The 12536-nt window shown below is 35.7% G+C and overlaps 1 protein-coding gene across 1 annotated transcript in view; it reads right to left on the bottom strand.

Annotated features, from left to right (window-relative positions):
* SNTG2 (syntrophin gamma 2) overlaps nt 1-12536 on the bottom strand; it is a 205963-nt gene that overhangs the window by 69331 nt on the left and 124096 nt on the right. Inside the window, exons 7-8 of the mRNA XM_056487301.1 lie at nt 12093-12180; nt 5337-5428 (exon numbers count right to left, since the gene is read on the bottom strand). Of these exons, the coding sequence (XP_056343276.1) occupies nt 5337-5428; nt 12093-12180 (180 nt within the window). The remainder of the gene's footprint in view (nt 1-5336; nt 5429-12092; nt 12181-12536) is intronic.

Genomic DNA, 12536 nt, shown 5'->3' on the forward strand with positions numbered 1-12536 from the left:
ACCTATATATGATGTTTACATAGAGCCTGTGTAGCAGCACATGTTAGGGACTTGCACTGCCTTACTCACTGCAATAGCTAAGCATTTAAATCAATTGGAGTACTATTGTACAATGAGGAGCAAATTAAAATCCTTTCAATTATATAAATTTCTCTAGAGGTGATTTACAATGGAAATATTAATGAAACTTTCATTACATCTATGCTAGTAGGTGCTAATACGTGATTATTTTTTAAATGAACCAATGGGGTACAAGACTAAGATATTTTTAGAGAATACATATGGACTATTTGTCAGAATCTTTCACCTTTTTCTTTAATTTGTTTCCCTTGAGCTATTATGTAATTGGTTTCTGAGTAACCTCAACAACCTTGCCTGGAACACCTTTCCAGAAATATTCTTCCTTTGGGGGTAGGAGACAGGGTCCAGAGTACTTTATATTAAATCTCAGCACAAAAAGTAGAAAGTAATTATGACTCCTCAAAATCTACAATAGTAGCCAGAAATCAAAACCCAATATTAAATTTATATAAGGAAAATAAAAGATACAATGTTGAGATTGTTATAGTTTTACACTGTAAATGCAAGTGTACCCAAACTTCAGCAGTTTGACACAGCTTTAGGCAGCCTTTTATATCCCCAAATGGGGCATGCTGTCCTTGCTTAGAAAAATTAGCTCAAGGTTAGGGAAACTCTTTGAACTTCACACAGTCTGCACACGCCTCAGGATAAATCTGAGCCTTGACTCTTGCATCTCTCTCTGAGTCAGTGACAGTTTGTTGCCAGAACTTGTGGAAAGATACTGGATGCAACTTGCCTGGTTACTTCAATTTTACTATCAGTTTTCTCTGTAAGCCACATACACATGTAGCTGAACTGCCAGGGTTCATCTATGCTAACATCAAATTTAGAAACGTTTTTCTTTTTGCTGCTGCTGTTGCAAACTCAAAATGAGCAAATTCATAAGAACTGTAAAAAAATGCATTTACATGCAAGGGCTGTGTATGGGGAAAATATATATAATTAAGAACTAAAACCAGATACCTAACAAACTGGGAAATTTCTGTGCATAAGAAATGATCAGCCTGATCAATCAAAGGTTAAATACTAGAAGAAATAACTCTGCTGAAAGGATTAGCAGTGACTGTGGGCATTAATAAAAGACCTTTAAAATATACTTTTCATTTGCTTCATTAATGTCATAGTGAAAGTTCCAATCAACTCTAATCAAAATTAGAAAAACACACAATTCTGTACAGCTAAATCTAAATAAACATTTCAATCCAAAATATTTTCCTTACAATTCTGTTGTAGTGAAGTAGGAAGGTATTATATAAAAGTTTTCTTCCAGCTTCTATTGCTGTGATTTCTGAGAGGTATAGTCAGAAACAGAAAATCTGGATTCTTTTTCACTGAGGTGGAAAAGGAATAGTCACTTCATATTTTATTAATTGAGGAAAACTTATTTGCTGCCTGTTTATCTCGTTCATAAAGGTCTTTCTTCATCACAGCAGCAGTCCAAACTATTTAAGTGCAGATGCTGTGCTCATCTGTTTTACCTTTCTCTTTAGAAAAAAATGGAAGACATGGTGACAATTACTTTCATGAGAGTAACCACTGTGTACATCTGAGGTACTTTTTGTATTTATTATTTTAATAATTTTTTTTTAAATTTGCATTGCCAAATGATACACTGTGAACTGACAGTCAATTTTATACTCTATGAGAAAATAATGGATTTTCAGATCAAGAGTTGGCAGAGGAAATCGGTATAACTTGTGAAATCATTCTAATAGAAATGGCATTGAACTGAAATTCTGGTTTCTCTTCTTAAAGTGACCTACAGGACAACAAAAACTAAAGAATAAAATAACCTTTAAGAATGGTCAGTAGTGTGTTTATACTAAAATGAAAGATACTAAAGGAATATGCAAAAAATCAAAAGTATTGAAGCTTTCATATGTGGAGCATCCATTCAATCTCAATTCAATGTTCTGGTCATGCCTTCCCCTAAAGTAACCATCAGAATGGATTTTACTTTCGGAACAAGGGTGTCCACCTCACTGCCTTGAATCCTCTTGCCTTTTTTGCTGTTTAATTCTTGGGATTGAGTTGCATCATTCTCTCACTCTGGAATTTGGACTACCATAGACAAACATGTAATTTTCTACTGGCCCCATCAAGACCTAAGCATTTGTATTTTTTCTTTTTGAAAAACTTAATGATAAAATAGGCAATGTCTTTTCTTAAAGAAAAACTGTTTTAACAGATGAAACAAAGGCATAAAGGAAAGAATATTTTAAAGCAATTTAGAAGAATGTAATTTATCTTCATCTAACCAACTAAACTTAACATACACTATCAAAATTAAACTGAGCCTTCTTAAATTACACAAACACACAGAAAACAACAATTTACTCTAGTCTCACTTCACTTGTTATAACATCACTTTTTGACAATTGCAGTAAGGTAGATTCTCAAAAAAATGAAAACTTAGTATATTCTGTCTTTGCATTGTGACTGTCATACTACCCCATGTGTCTTAAACAGTAATTTGTTTTATTTACAGTATTTTTTTTCCACCACTAATTTCTCCAGGAAGCTGTCCTGGATGTCCAGGATATTTGGATATCTAGTAGGATATCTCTACAGCACTTTCTTTGTTGTTTTAGTTAGAACTCTTCAGATAAACTACCTGTACTCAGTAGTCTTGAGACCACCTCCTTTGTATGTTTCATGTTCCCCTCTGGAAGTTTACACTGTGCTCAATAAACCACCTATAAGATAAAGATGAATGTAACTGCCACTATCAATCCCTGCAGCATTTGTCACAGTGCCCAAACACAAAATAATTAGGTGTGAAGAGAGCACTTCAGCCCATTTCTCTGGGTTTCAGAGAACCCCATTAAAATGCTGTACTGCAAACTGCTCTGATATTATAAAAAATGTACATAAATCCTGAAGATGGTATCACATCACATACAGCAGATGCTTCACAGCAGAGCTGACAGAGATAGATCTAACAGAGGCAAGACAGCACCAGAACTGAAAATGGTATAATCATATTAGGCAGAAAGAGCTTGCTGCTAGGATGGCTAAACTACTGCCTCTATGACACAAGCCAGCTGTAGTGCCTCAGTATTGTTTTTCAGAAGACATCCAAAATGACAGCTTGGTAAAACTAGCATAACAATAACTCCTTAGCTCTCATTCCTGTCTTTTCCTTTACATGGTGTGCTTTATGAAGTAGAATTTCCACTTATAAATACAGGTGTGTTGTCTATTGCAGTGTGGACCTGAGTACTTAGGAAAGTACATAAAACTGCAACACAAACTTGCAAGATGCAGAGTTCAAAATGAGTCAGATCTCCCCTACCAGACTGATGTAAAAAGAGGATTCAAATATCATTGGCCTTATTAGTCAATAGCATTACAGGAAATGTCAGTTCTGCTTTTACTTTACCATAAAACTGAAAATATTCAATTGAATAAAATAGAAGTGCTCACTAGATGGTAGTTGAAACACATTTGTAATGACTTTTCAAGATATGATCACAGCTCTGTTATACTCACAGTTTAATTCGAGAAAAGCTTGACCATACAGTGCATCATCTCAAAATCCAGTCATTCCTGCTCAAAATATTCAGAGCCTTGCTTTTGAATTTCACAAGAAGATTCTAGCAATTTTCCATTTCATTTTCTTTCAAGAGAGATCATGACTTTTACCATGTATGATGTAGATTGTACTGTATATTCCACTTCTAGGTGAGTATCTGTTGTATACATAGCTCTCTATGTGAGTTTATGTCAGGCTTCAGAAAAAATAAGTGCTGTATAAAATCAACCTAGTACCTTTCTATTGTATCTTTTTTAATTTCTGTTTTTCTCCTTGTATTTCAAGCCTATAGCCAGTCTTTTGTGTGCTATCTTGGCAACTAACTCTAAATTACTCTGTTACAACTCTATAAAATTTCAGCCACTTATTTATATTTTTATAATATGAGAAATTTAAAGTGTGCAATTCCCACAGTAGTCATAATGATTATTAAAAATTATCACAACACATTCTAGCATTAAGTAGGCACTAATTTAGTAAAATGTGCTAATTCTATCACTGGCTATAGCCCTTTTCTTATAATGTAAACTCTTTGCAGAAAGGACTTTCTTTGCCTGTAGAGAACATGGTAGACAGACATTGCAGAATGCTGGACTCTGAAGTTTGGATTCTTTAGTAAGACCACAGTGCAAGGATTTAAAGGTAATAATTATCTGGATAACTGAAAACAAATAAACATGAAACCTTTTGTATCTATGACCATTTTGGACACCAAACACTAATGTACTGGTATAACCACAGAAAATAATATTTTTATTTATTTATTTATTGTAAATAATGTCTTTCTGTTGTCATATATGAATATATTTTTTGCAAATGAAAACTTTAAGGAGTTAAGCTGTAAAGAGCAGTATAGAGAGACAGTGCTCAAAGAAGTGCAAAGCTTGAGAAAAGTACAGTAAGCATCAGACAATTATATCACTGTCTGAGAAGAAAAAAAAAGACAAAGTAGAAGCCTTATGCCCATTCAGTGGGTATTCTTTCTGTATAATTTAATATCCAACTGAAAGACTAGATCTGAGATTGGTTAGGTGTCAAACAGGTTTTGAGCATGAAGGTCCACATCCTTGAACAGCTAATATTTACATCTTCAATCTTCATTAGTGAAAGGCCAGCACTGTTGCTTACTAAGACATCCTATCTTCTTTGGTGAGTACCATTTTTCCTGGAGAAAGAAACTTCTTTTCTTTCTCCAGAAGGCTGCAATTAATTTAATCACAGTTGCTCATTGCAGAAAAAAGAACTGAATATCCTCCTGGTTAAAGGAGAAGACATTTTTTTCCTCATTTATTTCTTTGTCCTTTTCTCCCTATCTTTCTTATTAAAAAAATTTGCTTCAAGAATTCAACTTTACATTGTTTTCTTAATTCCACCTGCATTTCAGCATCTCCTGCTGGATTAAATTCAACAGTATAATGCTGCAATTCAACAAAGTATGACAAAAGTTCACATGAATTCCTGTCTAAATAATGATTAAATCTTACTGTGTTCACTCTTTCAAATTTCTCAGCTGTCTCAGAGTAAAAACCTAGCATTTCAGGGCCATGTGCTGAGGATTTTGTAAGTATAGAATTTTAAAGTATAAGCACTTAAAAATCAATCAAAGCAAACAACAAGAACAAAACTAGGGTAGTCTTACTCCAGCATTTTGAAGCTCAAAATGGGAAAAGAACTTACAGAGCTTACACCCACACCATGCTTTTATTATTCATTTGCATACCGTGTTAGTTGAGTTTCCATTTAAATGTAAGCCACTGTCAAAGAGAGGTGATGAAGTTCCACTGCTGTGATCACTGGGTGGTCCAGGGGAACCTGGAAATCAGATCAACAAAAATAACTACTGATATTTAAAATATCTATATATATCAGACAATATATATTTCAGCTGTAAAACACAGGAAGAATTTTTAATATACTTCACCAATCAAGACAGAAATACTACTTGTATTTTAGAAAGACAGACAATTAAATATCCATATGCTATGCTTAATGTCTAGAAAGAAAAAAGGTATACCTAGATGTCATCTGAGAGGGGCTGTGCTCATGGGATCTATTTGTATGGAGAGTGTTTGCAGGATTAAACCTTTTTTCACCCAGAATGAGAAAAGCAAAACCAAACAACAATTGTTGGATATATCTTTTCCTTAAAAGGCCAATTATTTTTAAGAAAGATGTTCCTTCTCAAATTCAGAAATTGAAAGCAAGCAATCACCCTGAACTGTTAATACTATGTCAATAAGCTAAGGATATACAGTGGTATTCTTCAAAATATCTCTCCTTTAACAGTTATGTACCATGATCCTACTTTAGTAGCTAAAAGTGACTCCAGGAAGGCTTAATTGTAACATATAATAATAGAAACAGCATAAAATCATATCACTGTGGAATTTCTGCTTAAATCAAAGATGTTAACAAATAGCACCAATAATATACAATTACTGTCAGCACTTGGTCTTATCAATAATGCACATAAAATCAATTGCACAGTACTATATTCATCATCACTGAAAACACTGAAAATCCATCTGAAGAATTCACCTGAAATTGCCTGTAAATCATCTCACATTAATAAGTCTGTCAAGTCTAACATCACAGAAGTCAAAAAGACATCCTTAATCATATATTTTTATAAGTATCTTTTGCATATATCTGGAAGATTTAGAAAAATGGAACTTAATTCAAGAAATGCCATTTTCTCCATTACAGACCTGTCAGTTCAATGGTGAGGTCTCAGAATTACAGCCTGGATTTTGGAGTTTCAGCATGTTTTTGTTTGGAGTCCTTTCTGTACAGTGCTAGGTCGTGTCAGCAGAAGGAGTCATGCTTTGCTCCTATGGGTCTAAACTAAGCACTGACTCTGGTAACTACCATGCTTTGTAGCTTCTACATATGTACAGTAGCTACAAAAATTTATGTTCATAGTCATAGACAACTATAGTGACTTGATGGAACAGAAGAAAACTTCTAATATTTTTTTAATTAACAAGAAAAACCAAAAAGCAAAATACTTGGCATTAAATTCTCCATGAAGAGTCTGCCTGCTGGGAAATCTCACTGTCTCCAGAAGTAGACAACTATCACATGTCCATGAATCAGTCAGACTCTGAAAGTGGAATTACCCCACCTATTCAGCAATTCAAACACATTAAAAGACATGAGTCCAGGTATTTACAAATCTTCAAATACAAGTTTTACCATAACACAAAATACCACGTTAGAATAATTGAGTATTTTTAAGTAGGGAAAATTTACATTTACCTCATGGGAAAGCTAGGAAAAAAAGGTTAAGAAAGAAATTTCCCTCTTCTCACAGTCCCAATAGATTTACTGTTAAGCAGCTTACTTTCATTTTCTGTGTATTCCTAGCTACACAGCCTGTCTCAGGCCGTATCACCTCCATCACTTGACTGCAAACAAATTCACAAGTCTTCTAGTCTCTTCTCTGCTGTTTCTGCCTCACTTACTCATGGACTACTCCTTCATGACCTCATCCAGCATTTTAGAAATTCCCACTGCAAATGCTCAGCTATTTTCATGGAAGGTGCAGGGCTCTCATCTCTCCAAGAAACTCTTTTCCTTCCTACATGGCAGCCCTAAACCAATCAGGGCTTTTCCTCCTTGGTCTTAGAAGAAAACACAATATGATCATACTATCTGCTACTGCAGCCCTTGCCTAAGTAGATGAGGCTCCAAACCGAGTATTTCCAAACTCTGGAACATTACTTCAAGAAAGACTATCAAATTGTTTATGCCAAACAAAACATCTGCTATGGGTAGCTCCCCACTCCATGGCCAGAATGACAGAAATCACAGGATATTCCAAGTTAGAAGGGACCCATAAGGATCTGAGTCCAGCTGTCAAGCGAGTGAGTGTCCCCTGTACAGGGAACAAACTCTCAGCTTTGGTGTTACTAGCACCACGCTCTGAGCAGCTGAGCCACAGCATCCTGCTGGGCACTGGTGCCATGAAGAGAGGATTTGCTGTGTTGTGAAGTTTCCAGTAATTGTTACTGCCTTAGTGTGTGATCATCAAACAAATCATCAACACCCAAATCATCAACAATTGGCCTAAGAGAAATACAGACCTATGCCACGACAGGCATCACCTGTTTAATTTGCTTTAATTTGCTTTTATTTGTTTAATTTGCTTATTCTCAGCTTTGGAATTCTTGTTCTTTTGGGAAGGTTGGGTTAGCAATGATCCTGTGGGAGAGGAAAAGATCTCTGCTTGATCTTTACCTGAGCAATAGCTGAGTATTTTCAGAGGGAAAAAAAAAAGCCACAACATACCCTGTGAAATAAGAAGGGGTCAAAGGGACACAGAGATGGCAAAGGTATGAGTCTGCTGCTCACAGAGGAGACTGAGATACCCCTAGGGGTAGCACAAAAAAAACCAGGCAGGACTCCATTATGAGGGAAAAAAAAACTTTGTAAGGATCACAGATGATTTTGGAGAGCCAGCAGTAATTCAGGAAATCACCAAGTTAGATGACATTAAACTTAACTCAAGAACTCATTTGCAGTGGTACAGGGAGGAATTGTTTATAAATAGTTTTATAATACTTTAGATGGAATAAATGAGATTTTTCAATTTAAAACATTAGGTATTTTACTACTTATTTTAAGGAAGTTTGGATTTTATTTTTAACTTTAAAAGCCTTATATTTCTAGACCTAGAAAGGTCTCTGTTAAAGTTCTGGACAACTCAACATTTCCATCAACAGGACATTGTTTATTTCAGTCAGTAAATTACACTAAATCTTTAAATAACCAATAACCCTCAAAATGCACAACAGCAGAACAGTGTACAGCAAACATTCAGCACGACTTTATTATTAGCAACATTTTCTTATGACTAACATTGCTGAATAATACTGGAGACCTCTTGTACACAAATAAAAACTTGTATGTTGAACTTGCTGATTATGTCAGAGGCAACCTCTAAAAGACAAAGAAGTCCTTTCCAGGACAGCCTCAAAATTAAAATCAAAGGAAACACTCTTAATGATTTTTAATTACACAGTAAGCTTTGCAAATTCATTTGCTATAACTATTAAATAGACAATTTTTAAAAGAGTCTGTTTTACCAGAAAATGTCCTGAGTTTTCCTAGCAGCAGTGAATCTAACTTTAATGGGTCCTACAAGCCTGGCTTAACTCTGGGATGGGTAATGAACTTAGATCCAGAGACTCCTTAATGACAATACCCAGGAGCAGATGCCATATTTATTCTTTAACAGGCTAAAAAAAAACCCCCTCATAGTCAATTTTATCTTTCTGACCCAGCTCAAAAATCCAAAATTCCTCCTCTTGGTTTCAAGAAAGACAAATCTATCTTCTTTCTAGCTGACAGAGACCTTAGGGAAAGCCACAGCCATGGAATGAGGAATTATCCTTGCCATGGAGCTACACAACCCAATGAAGCAGATCTTATTGGTCTATAACAGTTCTGATCCAGGCCTGATAGTTTTTTGAGAAATAGCTATCTGCCCTATTTAAAATTCTGCCAAGCATTCTGAAATATTTTATAAAATTGCTGACCAAAGAAATAACTGTGGCAGAAAATATTTGTTGGAATTATTTCATTTACTATTATGGACAGTCTTTTAATAGTCTAGTAAGAGCTAAGTGTCCCTGACAGCTGTGAAAGAAACAAGGATCAATACTGGCATATCACCCTAGGTTGGGGCCACCTCCAAACACAGAAACAAGCAGTCCTTGTCTCATCCTTAAGTGATAGTTAATCAGTATCCACTAATAAACCCATGCCAAATTCTGGGGTTTTTTGTTGACAATAATAAAGGAGTGAAACAAAGAGAAAAATGTCGTGAGAACTGTAGGTACATATTTCCACGTTATGACATCTTGTGCTTTTGCCACGACATGAGATGGTGTAAGGAAGGGAAGGGAAGGGAGATGTATGAGAAGGAAGCAGGGGAGGCAGATGCTGCTCCTGATGATGTGCTCACAGTGATGCTATGGGTTAATGGGAAGAGACAGCATGATTGCAGTTGAAGTGAACATGCCACAGCACTAAAACTGCCAGCACAGCAGCTGGTCTGGCCATATGCTGGGAGGTAGGGGACCAAGTGCCTGAGTCTTCTGGGATGCCAGGAGAGGCCCAGATACTTCAGAATTATGCATGTATGCACTCAAATCCTGCCTGCAGTGCGGTTTGGAAATTTCCTTATTGCATAATGAAATTGCTGCTTAGCTTTTTAAATGTGTCATTGATGCTTCATGACTGGAATTCCCTTTTGTGCATGGACTCGTGAAAAGCTCTTCTTGAAACGGGGTGCTGTTCTCTGTTACTCCATTACTGTTCTCTGTAACTCCAGTTTATTTATTGTCTTCTATCAGAACTATTTTCCATAATTTTATCCACTTTATTTGCTAATTTTCTCACCACAAGAATGAATATTTATAGCAAGCCATTTACCAAAGATTGCTTGACTCACAGACCTTGGTTTCAGCCTCTATTGAATAGCTACACAGAACATTCTAGAGAATGAACCTCTTGTGGAGGTCCAGGTTCAGTTCAGGAGAAGGGTCATTTCTTAAGTTCCTTATATGTCTGATACTACCCAGCAAGTTCTTTTTTTTTTTGAGCATGAGTGTAAGGCTGGGATCACACATGGGACTGGGCAGGGTAGTATAATGCTTGCCAAAAATTTCCTCATGCTCTGCATAAAGGAAGCAGGTCTTGATAGGCTGCTCAAAATAAGCAGTTTGTAGACAAGATGTCTCATTTTGGAAGCACTGCTGTGCTCCTTGATAGTCTGGTAGCTTGTCTAAGGTACCAGAAAAGGTAAATGGCACTGTCTTCCCTATTCCAGAAAAAGTTTTCTTTGAACAGTAAACAGGGGCAGACCCCAAATACTGCTAGCTGGTCATGTTGAGAGGGGAGATGGCCTCCTAATGATCACTGCTTTCTCTTTTCAGAGATTCACTTGATGGAAGCAGTGCCATGGTCTCAGCCTCCCAGATGGGAATGCTGCAGTATCTCCTGGTGAGAAAGCTGAGCTGGTAGCACCTCTGGGAAGCTATTTAACAAAGGGTAAAATGCAGAAGAGCAGAGACAATAGTAAAGAAAAGAGTGACATAAAAATAAAATGAATCTCAATGTTAGTGAAGAAGGTGATGGACAATTTATTTGTCTTTGTTTCTCATTGCCTGAATCTATTTAAATAGGGAATATATTTATCTAAGTTTCCCCATGGTGCCTCTGCTTTGGCCATGACGGTAATTAATAGCTAATCTCTTTTGACCTCAGAGCTGTTTTGTTCTATTTTCCCACCATGTTCTGTTTGACACTAGGGAGTGAGAGTGTCTGAGTGGGAGTTTGGCTCTTAGCTAAGGTTAACCAATGACAGGCAATGCAGTTCAAGTATGTGATGTCAGTCTACAAGATGAGATATAAGTTCTAGCAGGACTGTCATAGTCACAAATGAATATGTCCAACAATACAGACACTACTGGTAAGATGCTGCTGTTTTGCCAAAATAATGTTGGATTTGGACACAATTTTAGAGTTCTCTGATGATCTAGTAGGAAAACCAAACCTGAAGATTCATTATAAGAAACACTGACCATATATTTTCAAATGAAGATAACCATTAAGCACTGAAAGGCTTTAGCATGAAATGTATAGCTGAGTAGAGGCCTGTCAAGTTGGCTTTTGACAGGTATAAAAATCTAGATTAAATGATTGATACTCTTCTAATGGCAAGATTTAAACTATGACCTATGAGTCTGTTGAAATTAGGAAAAAACAAGTACATAGTTGAGCCCAACTTAAATAAATAAAATCCAAATCAATCCAAAGAATGAGACACGTTTCAAAACTTTTTGCTTATTTACAATAAAGTGGTGCAAAATTATTTAATCTGATTATATAAAATTATTTATTATGAACCCTTTTCTACTTGCAACACTGATCACAACTGTGCAACTTGAATATTTTATCTGCTAACTCAAAAAGCCCCAAACTTCTCTGGTCTGTATTGTTCATACACTTTTTAGGATTGCTACTGTTAAACTACTCAGTTATCTCAACATAATTCTGCTGACAAAATCAATCAAAAGAGCAAAGTAATTTATGAAATATACATAATTAATGTTATCCATTTGTTTGGTATGTGTCCTCAAAGTACCTTTCAATGTAAATGCATGATTCAAATGTTTGCAAACACTATCTTATTGTACTCAGGCAAAGCTTCTATTGAAAAACTTTCAGCTATCACCCATGACTGCATTTTAATGATTTTTTTCAGTTTTATTTTGAATAAATTATACATAAGCAGCAAGACAGTATGCATTTGGTTCTTATATGTTAAACAGTAAAGTAGACAGACAATTTTCTATTTCTTCCTGTAAAACACTCAACGATTGAATTTCTACTTCTGTCACTGTCAGTTTATTACAAGAATACTGCAAAGAGGAAAACAAATTACTCCTTCTCACTAATTTCCTCTTACCTAATGGGAGCTTTAAAAATGATGGAGCTTCCCTGAGGTATTGAACTGTGATGGTAACTTCATCGCCAGCATTTCGCAGTAGGTGTACCTGTCAGTGTGACAAATAACAGCTGCTTTAAACCAAAGAACATCAATCATGGAAAGCACATTACTTACAATGAAATCAACATTCCTGTTGATCTGTAATAAACTCAGTGTAAGCATTTCTGATGTAGAATAGCTTGAGGATCAAGCCACACCAACAACAGAAAAGAGTAGGAAACCTTAATAAATAATTTGCTGGGCAGCCTGATATTACATACCAGTGGAACACATCTTCCACTATCTGATTTTATAAAACTAGCATAGGGTAGAACTGAAATATGTGTTTATGTAGATATAATGCATTAATTTTGTCTTTATACAAACAGAATGACACATGGAAATATACTGATACATCATACA

Source organism: Oenanthe melanoleuca, chromosome 3, assembly GCF_029582105.1.
Source record: "Oenanthe melanoleuca isolate GR-GAL-2019-014 chromosome 3, OMel1.0, whole genome shotgun sequence".
Lineage (NCBI taxonomy): Eukaryota > Metazoa > Chordata > Aves > Passeriformes > Muscicapidae > Oenanthe > Oenanthe melanoleuca.